The sequence below is a fragment of the Carassius carassius genome, chromosome 27 (assembly GCF_963082965.1).
Source record: "Carassius carassius chromosome 27, fCarCar2.1, whole genome shotgun sequence".
NCBI lineage: Eukaryota > Metazoa > Chordata > Actinopteri > Cypriniformes > Cyprinidae > Carassius > Carassius carassius.
The window spans coordinates 6,954,180-6,969,598 of NC_081781.1; the positions used below are offsets into that span (position 1 = coordinate 6,954,180).

Here is a 15,419-nt window from a genome sequence, read left to right on the forward strand (position 1 = left end):
TTTTAGTTTTTTTGTTTTTTCTGTCAATAAAATTAATTTATATGTTAGTGTTTGCTTAAATTGATTTGTGCGTCGGTCTGAACAAGAAAATGCTTCTGGTTTGTAGAGTGCAGCAAGGCATTGTCGGCGGCCAGTGATCAACGCTGGTGATGGGGTTGGAGAACATCCAACTCAGGCCCTTCTGGATATCTTTACAATCCGAGAGGAGCTGGGAACAGTCAATGGCATGACTGTGAGTACACGGGGGAAAAATATTGTCATCTTAAACTACAAGTTTATTAAGATTTCCACTTGGAGCAGAAGTGTGTCATTTCTATGCCACTAGCATCTCCAAACAGAATGTTGCAGTGATGCTCCGTTATGATTACTGTTTGGTCATTTTTGGATCTTTTTTTCCTAAATCTCAGATTACCATGGTAGGCGATCTGAAACATGGCCGCACTGTGCATTCTCTGGCTAGACTTCTCACTCAGTACAGGATCACCTTGCGCTACGTGGCCCCCAAGAACCTCAGCATGCCTGCCGAAATCATCGATTTTGTGGCCTCCAAAGGCATTAAACAGGTGCGTTCATACAGACCATACTTGGGTGCTTTTTGTTTATTTGCATTGTTTTGTTTTTTTTCTCTTAAATGCCTAAACTTTTCTATATCTACAGGAGGAGTTTAACAGCATTGAAGAGGCCCTTCCAGAGACTGACGTTCTGTACATGACCAGAATACAGAAGGAGCGATTCGCCTCTGAAGACGAGTACAAAGCGGTGATGGATTTAGCCGAGAAGATCATTGAATCTGCTTGTGTCTTAAATATCAGCATATTATTAATGATCTGCTCTTTCGAACAGTGTTTCGGCCAGTTCATCCTCACCCCACATATCATGACTGGAGCCAAAAGGAAGATGGTTGTTATGCATCCACTTCCAAGAGTCATTGAGATCAGGTTTGCTATTCTTAATTCAATATATCAGGATGAAATTGAATTTTAAGCAGGCAAAGTAGGAAGTTACATGAATTGGAGTGTAAAATACAGAGTTTTGTTTGCCATCTTTCCTAATCCTATTTTGTTTTTAGTGTGGAAGTGGACACGGATCCTCGGGCTGCTTACTTCCGGCAGGCTGAGAATGGGATGTATATTCGGATGGCACTGCTGGCTACTGTGCTGGGTCGGTGAAGGGACCATCACAGTCTATTCTTGGACATTTGACAGTAAAGGTAGTAAAAGAGATTCTGAATCTCAATGGGATTATTTCCTGGTAAAATAAAGGTAAATAAAATAAAAGGGAAATATTTTGTTAGCAACATACTGATTCCATGACTGGTGTTTATTCTGTGTACTCTACATATAGTTCCGGTAGGTGAGATTTTGTGTGATCAAGTACCCAGGTTTATTGTTCCTTTCAGTACCCACTGCAAGAAAAATCCATATGTTGAGTGTTTGATAGGGCTGCTCCGATCACGTTTGGCTGATCGTTAATGCGCATCTCGTCAGTAAAGCCGGTTCTCTAATCAGCGGTAAATTCCATCAGGTGCGTGATTTCACATAGAGCAGCTGTTACTACACGGAGCCATTGTTAACTGAGAAGATGCGCAAATAAACGTTCATTTTCAGCGTTTATTTGCGCATCTTCTAAGTCAACAACGGCTCCGTGTAGTAACAGCTGCTCTATGTGAAATCACTCACGTGTGTGTTGTGTGTGTGTGTTGCATTTGAGCGAGAGTCTCTTTTTGTATTTTTTATTTATTTATTTTTGCATATTCTCAAAATTTGCTGTTGCAGTCTTACCAGTCTCTCTCTCTCTCTCTCTCTCTCTCTCTCTGTGTGTGTGTGCATTTGAGCAAGTTTTTTTTTTCATTTATTGATTTTATGTGGAATATTCTACAAATTTGCTGTTGCAGTCGCCAGTTTATCTGTGTATGTGTGTGTGTGTTTGTGTGCGTGTGTGTGTGTGTGTGGGGGGGGGTCTTATTTGCACTCTTGATGTTCTAGAGTGTCACCCCTTCATTGCTGTACACTTTTTTTCAGCACAGTTGCTGATCTGTAGCTTGTACCACCAAAAGTTTCTCTGAGTTTTCCTATTTTTTCGTATTTCCCATTCATTTCCTATGTCGCCCGTTTTCGGGCGGGAGGAAGCTAAGTGTGACTTTTTTTTTTACGACCCTTTAACATATCAGAATCATCTCCTTGATTTTTTTGTGTGTTCATATAGGTAATACAACAAAAGTCACCAAGTTTCATCCCCATCCGATGAAGCAAAAAAATTAAACATTTCAAAGCGTTCAAGTTTTCGCCCGTTTTCGGGCGAAGAAGCCCAGAGGGTTAAACTAGTTTCATCCTAAATATCTGAGATGGTTACATTTAATGTAGCACTTGAAAGTAGCGGGTTGCTCAGTTTCTTCACTTCACTACAATATCAGCAAAATTTAGCAAAAGTTATACAATAAACAGTTATACTACTACATCACTAACTGGTATATTATTGATGTAAATGCTGTTTTTTTTTTTGTTGTTGTGTGTTTACAACAATATAGATCTCTTTACATTCCAGTAGGGGACCAGACTTGTAACTCTTTGTACAAATACTAGTGCAGATAGATTATGGTAGGAAGATTGTTCTTCATTACTGAGTAAAACTTTTGTAATTGTATTTTTAGACAATAATAAAAAGATCTAAGATCTTTCTCCTGCTTTTCCTTCTTTGTTGTTCTGTGTACTGGTAGAAATGAAGGGAGAGAATATCAGTAAATCACCTGATCTGTTGGTAAAATGGAATAAATGAACTCTTTTACTCAATGTTTTCTACACTATCATTTTTTAGCGATGTCCTGTACTAATTAAAATGCATAAGAAAAAAAAAGTACAAGTACACAAATGACGTCTGTCAGATTGGGAAGAAAATGGGTAGATGTTGCTTTAGGAACTGGGAAGATATTGTATGCTTGCAGTTTAAAAATTGCCTAAAATTTAAATGGTTTACAATGTTATCCCCAAAATCGAAAGAAATAGTTCATTACAAAATTTTAAATGAGCATAAATTAGAGTACAGTAATTATTTGTATCATTATCATTGCAATTAGTTTTAAGTTGTGTAAATAAACCGAAGCCCACTATGCTTAAAAAAACATAAGCAAATACTACAATCAGTGCTTCAGACTTTTATTTTGAAAAACAAACCATATAAAGCATTTTTTTTTAAACCTGATATTACTCCGTATGATTGTAAAATCATAAATTCAGCTGCTTATGTGTGGTGCGTTTAATATATACCCTTGCCTTGACTAATTTTAACCATTATTAATGATAGAATCGGTCCGGAGTCATTTGCGTAGATCAAAGTCAAAGCATCGATTACGCCCTATGGTATACTACAGTAATAATTCATTAAACAAGAGTCGACTCTGCTAAAGCTTCAATTCCAATGAATCAATCGTGTCCTTACGCACCCTCTTCCAAGGGAGTCGAACATGTTAGCGATTCAGTTCAAAGAGTCGATTCCAATAATCAAGCGCGTCCTCCTCGGATCTCCCTCCGAGCGCTCTACGCTTTCAAGGGAGGACATGCGGCGATAGCAATGAGGAGCTGTACATAGGATATCTAAAGAACCATTTAGCTGAATCCTCTATGATTCAGCAGCAATTGATTATATCATATTACCACCCAGTTCAAGGTGAGTTTAAATCGACGGTTTAAATTTGCTGCTCAAATTCAACAGAAATCCGTTATCGTGGCTAGGCGTGCTAATGCTAACTGTCTTTTAGTCAGCCGTTTGCTTTATCGATAAAAGTAATTGCAAATTATTAACGAACTCATAAACAAGTCAACATCGTGTGTGGCTTTCACAATAGGTGTTTAATGAATGTAAATCCGTTGGAGGTTATATATTCAAAGTGGGTTTGTTGTCACTAACGTTACGTTAGATGTGAATTTGCCAGTGGAGTCTCGTGCTTTCCTCTCAGATCCGTCCAGATTTATAATTAATCCCGAATAAAGAATAAACTCCATGTTTACCTGTGTTAACTGAGCTTTAGAGATTGTTTGTAGTTGCTCTTGTCCAGGTCCAACCAAATAGGTCATGGTTAACCTGACAATGAGTGAAAATACAGGGTCTGAAGGGTATAGTAATCTGTACTGGATTAGGACTGGATTATAGTTTCGCAAGGACACACGCCTATTACAACAGCCGACAAGTAGTGTAAATATGACTATGATAATACCTCAGATGCATATCCACGAAAGGATAAAAATAAACCTTATAAATGGACACAAGACGCAGCCCAGATGTGTTTGAATGCAACAAATAGGAGTTAACGCATTTTTCATTAACTATATGTATTTGTTGACAAGTGTAAGGAAACCAATGGTAGAACGTAGAACTGTTATGAAAGCCAGTGAAGTTGAGCAAAGGAAGTGACTATTTCTAATAACTGCTGTTTTCTACGTCTTTTTGAACAGCTGTTTTGAGCAGTATTATAGTTTTTGATCAAGACTGGACCAGACACATGATTACCTGGTCTTTGAGAAGGGAGGTAATGATTTACTCCTAGTGCTGCTGTTTGAGTTTGACCAATTGACCATTTATCAGAAGACACTCTATGAAGAATCAAGTGCAAAGAAAAAATGTGCAAATTAAATTAAAATCAGTATTGATTAGATCGGTCACAATGGTGCTACAGTAATTTTAAAATAAAAACAATTAAACTGTTTTAAATGCTTGAATTCAAAGGCATTTGTCATTTATGTTGAGTAAAAAAGCTGAATTTTCATCTGACATTAATCCAGTCTTCAGTGTTACATGATCCTTCAGGAATTATTTTAATATGCTGATTTGGAGTTATGTTAAACATATTTTTGTGGAAACCACAATACATTTTTGTGAATGAAAGTATTCAGCTTTTTCATAGGACCTCAAAGCCATCTTCAAACACCTGGCAGAATTATGAGAATCATGTTAATATATTTATTAACATGATTAATTTAATTAAAAGCTACTTTGGCTTGTAAAGAACTTGTTTACTTTCTAACAGTTTTGTGCTTTCCAGTAAACTGAGTGTTAATGTAAGCTGCACAAGGTTTGAATTGGCATATAAAGTTGTATCCGCTTCATCTTGTCACACTGCATTTTTTAGGAGCTTTGAGCCAGTTGTCATCATCTGGAAGAAAGTGACCTGTGTGATTAGTGTGCTTTCTCATTAGACATGACACAGCCGCTAGATTCATCTGAAATACATTGACTGTAGAGTTAAGCCTGGGATAAGCTTACAGCTTGATGAACAAGAGGTTCATCTGAAACTCTCACAGCTGCAGTCTGATGCGGGTGATTGGTTGGCTTTCTAGTGTACTGTGTTCTTTAATGAAGATTTGAATCTGTTTTATAATTGTTTTAACAGTCTGTGATACCTCTGGCTGTGTGATCATCTGTTAACTTCCTTCAACCTTTTCTCGAATGAATGAAGTAAATTATTTCAAGCTTCAAAAGTCACTTTGGCTTAGTAGTTTGGAACGGGGAAAGATAAAATAATGCAGCAGTAGGGTCTTTTAGTGTAAATCCAATAATTTTCTAAATAAACATTTGTAAGACCGTATTAAAAAATGAATTATATCTGTAATTGTGCTGTTTAATGTATGAATGAAACATTTTTTCAGGATTCTTTGAGGAGTAGAAAGTTAAAAAGAACAGGATTTATTTGTGAGAGAAATCTTTCCTAACATTTCAAATGTCAAAGGTTAAGGAATGTGTGCTAGTTTAAACTTGAGCATTATTAATTACACAGTGGTGGTGATGATGTGGTTCAATAGGAATGTCTCAAAAAGATCCACCCTTTAGTTTTTAAACCGCTTAAAATAGGCTTTCATGATCAGGGAAGGTGTCGTGTGTGTACAAGCACCTAATAGCCTTTGTCAAGATGGAGTTGTAATCTGTGAGATCAGCAAAACATAATCATCTTAAGCAAAGACATTGAGAATGGGAACCCGTTGCTTTGCCCACCATTGCATCCTGTGGTTATGAGAGGAAACGTCTCATAAAAGATTTCTCTGAAGTGTTTATCATGTCCTGATGGATAAGCATCTGAAAACTGCGCCGTTTGTTTTCAACATTAACACAGGATTTACCTTGGCCACACCTTGTGTTCGCACCGTGTGTTGTTAAACTAGTGCTTTCTGCTTGCTTTGGCTGTGTACATTGTTCTATATGTCAATAATGTGATGCTAAGTTCTTTGAAGAGCAGCTCCCATTGGACACTTTTTGTTTAAATATCCCACTTCATAATTCTGTGTGTTTTTCCTGTTCTCCAGCATTGAAACATGGCAGACCCTAAGCCGCACTCTGACAGGCCTCAGAGAAAGATGTCCACTACAGGGGACAGTTTATACAAGGTGCTGGGACTGGAGAAAGGGGCCACAGCAGAGGACATTAAAAGAGCCTACAGGTACACTTAACACTGTCACATTAACTTGCAGTTATTCAGTTTTCCTTAGAAATAGTGGATAAAGAATATTTTAAACCTGTTTATAAAAATTCTAGACTACATTCACCAGTGCTATATCATCTGCTCTTCTTACATTGTATGTATATATGTGTGTATAGTTTGTATGTTTGTATATGTGTGTGTACAGCTTTTGCACTGTCTTGGCATTCATTGTGGACCGCAAAGTAAGAATTTAATTGCTCAGGGAAACTTGTTTTCCTCACTGGGTATATGACAGTAAACGCTTTGAATCCTTGAATTCAGTCCTGCTATCATACTGCCAATTATTGCACTGTGTACCACAATTATTGCACTAAATTATTATTATTTTTTTTTTAGCATGTTAATATTTTTTTTTATATTACAGGATGCTAACTTTTTACAAGTGATTTAAAAATAATATATTCGAGTACTAAATAGCTTTATTTGTTTTTATTTAATTTGAAAACTAAACATAAATCGTGATTACCGGTACATTTAGTCAAAATTGTATTGACCTGTTTATCAATAAATTTATTTTATCATGTTTTATGTCTAACATTGGATCATTATTTCTAAATCCAAACAAAATATTTTTCTTTAAAGCAGTACGAGCTTGCAAAACTTCTCAAAACTACTTTCATAATAAGTATATAATATGAGATTATATAGATATATGTGTGTGTATTGTGTGTATACGTGTTGTGTGTTTGTGTGTTTTCCCTTAAATTTGTATGTATTTTGCATAAATCGTGATATTCAAAATCTGATTAATCATTTGATTCTTGAGTTGTTAGATTCAGGACTCACAAAATTCTTTGTTTAACAGAAAACTGGCTCTGAAATACCATCCAGACAAGAATCCAGACAACCCCGAAGCCGCAGAAAAGTTTAAAGAAATCAACAATGCCAACTCAATCCTCAACGATGAGACCAAGCGCAAGATCTACGATGAATATGGCTCCATGGGGCTCTATGTGTCCGAGCAGTTTGGAGAAGAGAGTGTCAAATACTACTTCCTCATGTCAAAGTGGTGGTTCAAGGTGAGAGCTCGTTTCCCCAATAAACAGCTTTATTATGCATCATTAAATAAAGGCTCTACGTTACCGATTGTCTTTACTGTAAACAAAGTGTGTTGACCTAAACTGACATTCTGAAGTGATGTTAACTTACATATACCGTTTTAAAGAAATAAGGAATTACATAGTTTTTCTTGGTGTGAATTAAAAAAAAAATCTGTTATGAAGTATTATTAGAAAGATGATAAAAAATAAACAGTGTTTAGTGCTATATGTCCTTGGTGGGTTTCTGTCACTAAAAGCGAATTGAATTGAGAAAAGAGCAGAAGGATTGCAGAAGAAGATTGGTGTCACCCCAATCTGCTCCGATAATCTGAACAGATCACATTATTAAGCGAGCTTTGTTCTCTTTGAGATGCTACATTTTACATTTATTTTGGCTTTTGATCCAGATGTGATTATTTTCTCAAATAGGCTTAATGCAGAAAGCAAGAAGGCTGAGCCTGATTAAAATGCGTCAGCCTGTTTTGATCTACAAAGCTATAAATAAATGCTGATGTTCTTTGTTTTTGCCAATCATTTCCCTTGGGTTTGAACTTCTTTCCTCGAACTTCCTAGCATGACAAATATTGTAACATACTAGTAGCCACTTGTAGCATCTTGCAAACATCTCCTGTCGCTGTGGAATGAAACATGTACCTTTTCGAGAGAGACGTCTCTGATCTGAGGTCTTTGTCTTTACTGCAGGCTATGGTCATGTGCTGTGCCGTTTTCTCCTGTTGCTGCTGCTGTTGCTGCTGCTGTTTCTGCTGTGGAAAGTGCAAACCACCAGAGGAAGAGAACTACCAGTACGTGGACCCAGAAGACCTGGAGGCCCAGATCAAAGCAGAGCAGGATGGAGGAGGTGAGCCTTAAGTTGTTTAGGAAGGGGGGTGTATTTATCTTCTTTTGGATAGTTGACTGGTACTGTATTGCTATGGTTTGCTAAAGTCACGAGTTGTTCAAAAGACTTATGAACACAGGAATTGCCCGTTTGAATTGCTCTGATGAATGCATCAAATGAATTGATCTGTATCTGAATTGTAGAGCTGCAAGTTGTTACTTTCTGATATTTATACTTTATGTATTACTGTTTATGTACACTACCAGTCAAAGGTTTTTAGTTTTTTATCTCGTGGCTGCATTTATTTGATTATGAATACATTAAAAACAAATATTTTGAAATATTTACATTTAAATTTAAAATATATATTTTTTAATGTATTTATTTGATGGCAAAGCTTAATTTTCAGCAGCATTTACATTACAGCAGCAGTCTTCAGCAGTACATGATCTTTAAGTAATCATTTTAACATGATGATTTAATGGTCAAAAACAATAAAAAACAATAAAAAAAAAATCTGTAACACTTTATTTAAAGCCTTAATGTATAATGCATTATAAAGGTTATTAAAGGGTATAATGCATTATAATTATTCATAATGTGCATTGTAATACATTATATCTAATTATAAGTAATGGTGTATTATAATGTATTAACTGAGGTAACAGTTAATCATCATTATAATGTGCATAATTAGTGCATTAAGACTACTTTTATAATGCATTAAACAAAGGCTTTAAGTAAAGTGTTACCAACATTTCTTCTTGCTATCCCAGTTGGAAGTTGTGTTGCCTAAAATTTTAGCATTTATTTGAAATCGAAATATTTTGAAAAGATTATAAATATCTTTATGATCAGTATAATGCATCATTGATCAATAAAGGTACTTTATTTATCTGACCCCAAATGCTTGAATGGTAGTGGATAATTTAGGCTAAACTTTTTAAATATATACAACTCTTAGGTAGACGTCATTGAAAGTAATAACTTGCAGTTATATAGTTACAATAAATACACTTGATCTATTTGTTAATATCTAGCATTACTGGCCATATAGCGCCTTTATTTTACAAAGGGAATACTAGTTCGGCTTTGTTCAAATCTATGCTAAAGCCTGAGCCGCAGTTGAGAACGTGTCTGATCTCTGCTGTCTCAGTAGAGACACGTGATTGTTGCTCAGGTGGCATGAACAGCAGGAACAAATTTAACAGATCAAGCAAAAACACTAAACATGCAGCTATTTATAACTCTGATCCTGTATATATAGATGTCAGTGCTTTAGTTGGGTCGCCCTCTTAGGTTGTTTATTATATTTGCTCATACTTGAGGCTAGGGATTTTAACACTATAAAAAAAAAAGAACAAGTGTGTTCAGTTCTGATGGTAAAAAATTTTTTTTCTATACTCTCAAGTCCTTTAAATAAGAGATAAATATCACTGAGGACATGTTTTGTAGTCTAAAAAGAAGATGGATTTGTTCAGATTCATGTCAAAATGAATAGTCAGAATCACCTATCATCTTTAAATGTTGCTGGCTGCACAGCATTTTATATTAATAGCCCATGTCTGTATTCTGGTCTGCTATAGTGTTTGAAATGACTTGAAGGTGTATGCAGTTTATCTTCATGTTTAACACTGAAATGAATGAAGCGTCACATAAGACAGGACTCATCTCACTTGTCTGACCTTGGCCATTTCCCTGATAGACATTTTGAGCGTTCAAGTGATGTATGTATCAGTCATCTAGGACATTGGGTATTGAGCACCTCTTGTCTTCCTGATGCTAATATAGCTTTTATATTATTTATGGAGTGTAGCACAAGGGGTTTGGTCAATTTTGTTGTGTCTAAATTTAGCGCTGGCAAATGTACGAGTCAAGTTGAGTGGACTAGAAGTACTGGCATTCTACAGGTTTCACAAAACCTTTCTAATGTTTTTGTGTTTAAGATTTTTATCACATATCCTGGTATTCTTAAAGATACCAACTTCTGTATTTGAAAGTGTTGTCTTTTATATTTATGATTATTATTACAAAATCAAGTCTTTGTACAAATGTTTATATATAAAGTAAATCATACAGATATTGACCTTAATGTGTAGTAAGTGCAAACTAAGTGGATGTAAATTATGTTTACATGGTTGAAGCTCAATTTTAAAGGTATAAAGCAATTTTTGGGCCATCTTAAGAAGTGTGGAAGAATACATAACAGTGAAATCTTTCATGTGACCTGTAATTTAAGATAATGGTTTCCATTTTACTTGACAGGTGAAACAATAATTATTGTCCAGCCTAAACCTAGTCCTGGTCCAGAAATCTGCAGTGAATCTATTCCAGATGCAAAATGACTTGTAAGGTTGTTGAATGTTCATCAGAGTCACTTTATTGTGATTGTCTGCCTACACCACCCTGTGTTTGTCTGTGATTCACCACATTGTCTTTCACTAACATTTGGATTACTGTGCAGCATTTGCTCTAACGAAGACTGAGTTAGTCACTGGATATGGTTTTCAGACTTTTATTAAGACCCAGCCTCTTGGCAACCTCACTAAGGCTTATTAAACGGTGCTAGTATTTTCACATCTCATTAAGTAGATAAAATGTTTTCCTTATTAAGGAACTTCATGCACTGAAAGACTATGTAACGAACTGAAACCCAAAGCCAGTGACCTCCGTTACAGATCTTGAGTTGTGTTTGCTTTACTAGGCCCATGCATGAACCTATTGCTTTGCATGTGCGTGCTGTGGATGTCCTTGTTTTGCATGTTGTCAGGCCAAGCCTTTTTCTGCCAAGTACTTTGAACCTCCTGTAGGTTTTGGAGTTTGTTGACCAGGAGGTGGAAGGACACCATCTGACCCTCTAGTTTATGATTGAGCCAGACCACACAGTTGAGAAGAAGATAATGTCATATAATATGTAATATATCAACAATAATAACAGAATAATTGTTAGCATTTATTATTAAAAATATATTTATAAAAATTTACATTAGAGATGTAAACGTTAAAGAAATTAATATTTTTATTCAGGAAGGATGCAATTATGTAAAGACGTTTACATTCTTGCAAAAATATATATTTCAAAATAAGTGCTGAAATCCTCTTGAGCATCAGATCAGCGTATTAGAATAATTTAATAAGACGGGGCTGTTTCATAAAACAAGTTTACAAATGAAAGCCAGACTTATTTCAGTTAGTCTGACTTATTTTGAACCAAATCAACTGACAATAAGTCTGACTAACTAAAATAAACCTGTCTTATTTGGTAAACTTGTTTTATGAAACAGGCCCCTGGAGTAATGGCTAAAATCTTAAAGTTAGCCTTAGATTAGTATTAGCCTTACAATGCAGTTTTAAGTAGATCTTTATTTAGAAAAAACAAAAGTTAAAAAAACAAGCTACACAAGTAAAAACATTGTTACTTTTTTTTATTTATTATTATACACAAAAACTAAATTATATGTCTTATTATTATCCAGCATTGAAACCAGTATGTTAGAGGATGTAAGAAGGCCAGTGAGTGTGAGGATGAGTCAGCAGGAAATTGGATTTCTGTTGAGAAGGTTGCGTCAGCATGAAGCAAAGCTGTCAAAGCAGCTGCATCTCATCGATAGAAATGCAATCAACACAGGCTGTGTCATACAGAGCCACCGCTGGCCTGTCATACAGCCATCTGTTCAGCAAAGTCAACTTCATCTCACCTCACACCTTTATTTCACCATCCCATTACTGTTTGTGTTTTTATTTCTCTCTTTTTTTGTATTTTTAGTCTATAGATAGGATATAAAGAATAAATTCATTAAGAAATATATTTTCATTCTTTGCTGCACATGGATGCTCTCCGTTAGTGGGGCGGTGATTCAGAAGAGCTGCATCAGGGAAGGGAGGTATGTTTCTTAGAGCAGAGCTGTGACCAGCTTTGGTCATATTCCAAGGAAACGACATCTGATGTGCTTCACTATAGAGAACAGTGTAGGCCTAGTGTTCACATTTCCTGCTAGGAAATCCCACATAACCCTCAGACCATCAAATCCTACTGGCAGTGCATCTCCAATAAAACTGCATATTCTGTACCTTTGGCTGCCTAATCCTCAAAAATGATAGCTTCATGCAAATGAAAGGCAAATGGAGTCTGCGTTTATCTGCATGAATGCATGCCGCACACAATTTACTTTAACTTTATAGTACTGGTAGACTGATATGTCAGCTAATATTTGGCCATTTTGATATTATCATCCACTTGGATGTTAAGAAGTGCTAGTTCTCTCTTATGGTTTTAAAAATTACCAACAATCATGCCAATTGACAATGCAAATTCTTTTTTCTTTTAATAATATATAATCTTTTATATATTTACTATAATTATATTTATTATAATTAAATAATGTGATCATATCTGTATTTTATCGGCTACTCTGATCTTGACTTTGTTCAAAACTCATATTGGTTAACCGCTGCTTTGTAGTTTTGCTAAAGCAAATAAAGTCATGATATTTAGATCCTAATTCTTTCCTTTCTTTCTTCATTAATTTTTTAACCTTTATTTTTTTTTAGGCTCAGATGTCCCTATTTTGATCCAGCCCAGTTCCAATGTCAACACCTCAGAGTCTATGCATTTCGCAGCCAGCCAGTCCAAGTACAACACCCAAAAATGAGCCACCTGCCAGGTCCTTGTCCTGGTCCTGGTCATTACTAAGGGGGTCCTGTTGATGGACTCTAAGGCCCCTGATGTAGTGTGCCTGACGGCAGGGCATCACGGCACCAGGACTAAACTTTGCCACTGCGCCATACCTTGACTCTGACCCACTGGAATCGAGTGGCAGTTTGCCAAAAGACAAAGAAGCCTCTGCCAATCTTATCTGTGTCTCCATTGGTGTGTATGTCTGTCTGTTCGTATGTAACTACACATTCATTTCAAAATAATACAGTTATGAGGCTGTTGCCACTGGGCAGTGCTCCAGTTGGGAAGTGGGTTTTACTTTTGAGGTTTGTTTCTTTTTGGTTCTGGCTATTTATTACAATTTTTTAAAAGCGTGTTAGAAGCATGGACGTTGAGTGGAAAGATCATGTGTGCATGCAAAGCAATAACAGCATGCCACTACTATACAGCATAGGAACATGCAAGAACCCCTCCCACTTATCTTTATCCAAATGTGGAGCCACAACATGGCACCTTTTTTTTTTTTTTGCTTCTTTAGATGGCAGTGTTTTCCATTCTCAAGTTTGCAGTCATCTGTTACATTTGCATTAAATTGCATTTCGTTTAAGATCAAATCAGTCAATCGTACTCAAATGACATGCCATGGTGTAACAACTTTTTCTGTCCAGTGTGAAGGCAGATGCCTCAAACGTCAGCTGACGAGGCGTGTGCAATGGTCATACATTTCCCTAAAATCGGAACTCTTGAATATGTTGGTGAAAGGATTTTTATTTATTTATTTTTTTTTTAATGCACTTTTTTCCCCCCCACTACCTTCATTGGCGGCTTCTAATGCAAATCTAATGGCTTCAGCTCTTACAACTACTTCACTACTGCGAAAGCTAAAATATCTTTAATTGTGAAGTTTTAATTTGTTCAAAGGGGCTGAAATGGGATCAACTCTATTTTTGGTGAACTCTATGCCAAATCGAGCAAACCTATGCTTTCTTTGTGCTCTTAGGACATATGATGACAAAACGCAAATATTTTTAATGATCTTATTTATTTTTAATATATCAGAATTGAAATTAATGTGTATGACATGTTCTGAGTGAAATGATGCACTGTGTTAACTTGATTTCCGAATTTGGATCCGCAAGAGCCTCATGGTTTTAGCAATAAGGAAATGCCCGTTGTGTTAAATGTGAAGGACTCAAATAGTCAATAGTCAGGTTACTGTTAGAAACAATATATTAGAGTCAGTACATTAGATGCCAATGTTTTCTCTGTAAATTGTTGTTCCAAATGCAATAGTATATACATGGATTGTACACCATTTTATTTCAGTGTGCAAATGGAAATGTATATTATAATCTCAAGTAGTGTATGGACATCTGTCTGTTCTGGTTGTCATTTTGGGGGGCATTTTCTTATAGCCAAGAAGTTTTCTTTTATTCCGATAGAACTGGATGGTACTTTCAGAGAATAAACTTGCCAAACGAAAAAGAGATAAAGCCAGACATTATCAGAAAGCATTGGGATATAATCTGCTTCCAAACCAGCTGTTACTTTATTTCAGTGTTTTTTTATTTTTAGAATATTTTTCATTGGTAAATTTCCATGCTTACTGGATCACTTAATTTAATTGCACAAGGTCCATTTCTGCAATCAACAATTTACTTTTTGGCACTTGTTTGGGGTGCAAATGATAACTATGATTTTAAAGCATTTGGCAGGTTTTGGCCTCTTCACCAGTGCACATATGAAGATTTAAGATGCTGTGTAATTACCTGTTTGATGAGGGGGAAAAGCCACGTCTGGTCTGAATTTACCAACAGCCAAAAAGGAGCTAAGAACCCCAGTACTACATTGCTACTTTCCTCCGGTTTTAATTCAACATGGTTCGTAACGCAGCTCATATTTCATTGTCTGTTTATATCATTGATTCTGAATTAATTAAATAAATGGGGATTTGTAAAAAATTGCATTTGAGTGATTCTTACATGCTATTGTATGAAGACTACATTCATAAGTTTACTACCATGTCGACTTGACATTTAGGTTTTAGTTTTTTGATTAGTATTATTGGTCTATGTTCGGAAATGAATTGGTAGCTCAGGCCAGCAGTCGTTAACATCACACTGCAGCTTCATGTGCTATAGTTGTACCCATAAGCTTGTAATCAGCTTAGTGTACAACTCCATACGCTCATTAACAGACCTGTCAAAATACTTAGGAATTGTACAGTCAGATTTATTCATGCCGATGGACATGTTGGAAAGGTTTGATTTCAATGTGAGATGTGACACAATAGCTGCCGCCCAAATTCAAAATTTTGCAGAGAATGGGTCAAATTATTTGGCTAATTTTCTGGACGTTTGGGAAATGTCTGCTTTGTTTTATCAATAAAATATAAGAGCCTGTGGTAATTTGTAAATG

The 15,419-nt window shown here is 35.9% G+C and overlaps 2 protein-coding genes and 1 long non-coding RNA gene across 8 annotated transcripts in view; all 3 read left to right on the forward strand.

The window, feature by feature from the left end:
• cad (carbamoyl-phosphate synthetase 2, aspartate transcarbamylase, and dihydroorotase) overlaps window positions 1–1,432 on the forward strand; it is a 29,281-nt gene extending 27,849 nt beyond the window's left edge. Inside the window, 6 exon segments of the mRNA XM_059512356.1 lie at window positions 107–232; window positions 408–563; window positions 658–759; window positions 844–938; window positions 1,070–1,210; window positions 1,279–1,432. Of these exon segments, the coding sequence (XP_059368339.1) occupies window positions 107–232; window positions 408–563; window positions 658–759; window positions 844–938; window positions 1,070–1,169 (579 nt within the window). The 3' untranslated portion in view covers window positions 1,170–1,210; window positions 1,279–1,432.
• Window positions 1,433–2,319: 887 nt separating this feature from the next.
• LOC132107246 (uncharacterized) lies at window positions 2,320–2,789 on the forward strand. Its single transcript, XR_009424255.1, has 2 exons — window positions 2,320–2,569; window positions 2,602–2,789. It is a non-coding gene; the product is annotated as an uncharacterized LOC132107246 (long non-coding RNA).
• A 716-nt stretch (window positions 2,790–3,505) lies between these two features.
• Window positions 3,506–14,962, forward strand: dnajc5ga (DnaJ (Hsp40) homolog, subfamily C, member 5 gamma a). Of its 6 annotated transcripts, none has more exons than XM_059512364.1 (7): window positions 3,506–3,663; window positions 6,291–6,424; window positions 7,272–7,485; window positions 8,209–8,365; window positions 10,610–10,697; window positions 12,190–12,228; window positions 12,896–14,962. In XM_059512364.1, the coding sequence occupies exons 2-5, from the start codon at window positions 6,300–6,302 to the stop codon at window positions 10,687–10,689; spliced, it is 576 nt and encodes a 191-aa protein (XP_059368347.1). In that variant the 5' UTR covers window positions 3,506–3,663; window positions 6,291–6,299; the 3' UTR covers window positions 10,690–10,697; window positions 12,190–12,228; window positions 12,896–14,962. The 6 variants fall into 6 exon arrangements, with proteins under 6 accessions (XP_059368347.1, XP_059368344.1, XP_059368348.1 ...); XM_059512361.1 differs by having other exon boundaries at window positions 10,610–10,692; XM_059512365.1 differs by lacking the exon at window positions 10,610–10,697.
• The last annotated feature ends 457 nt before the right edge of the window (window positions 14,963–15,419 follow it).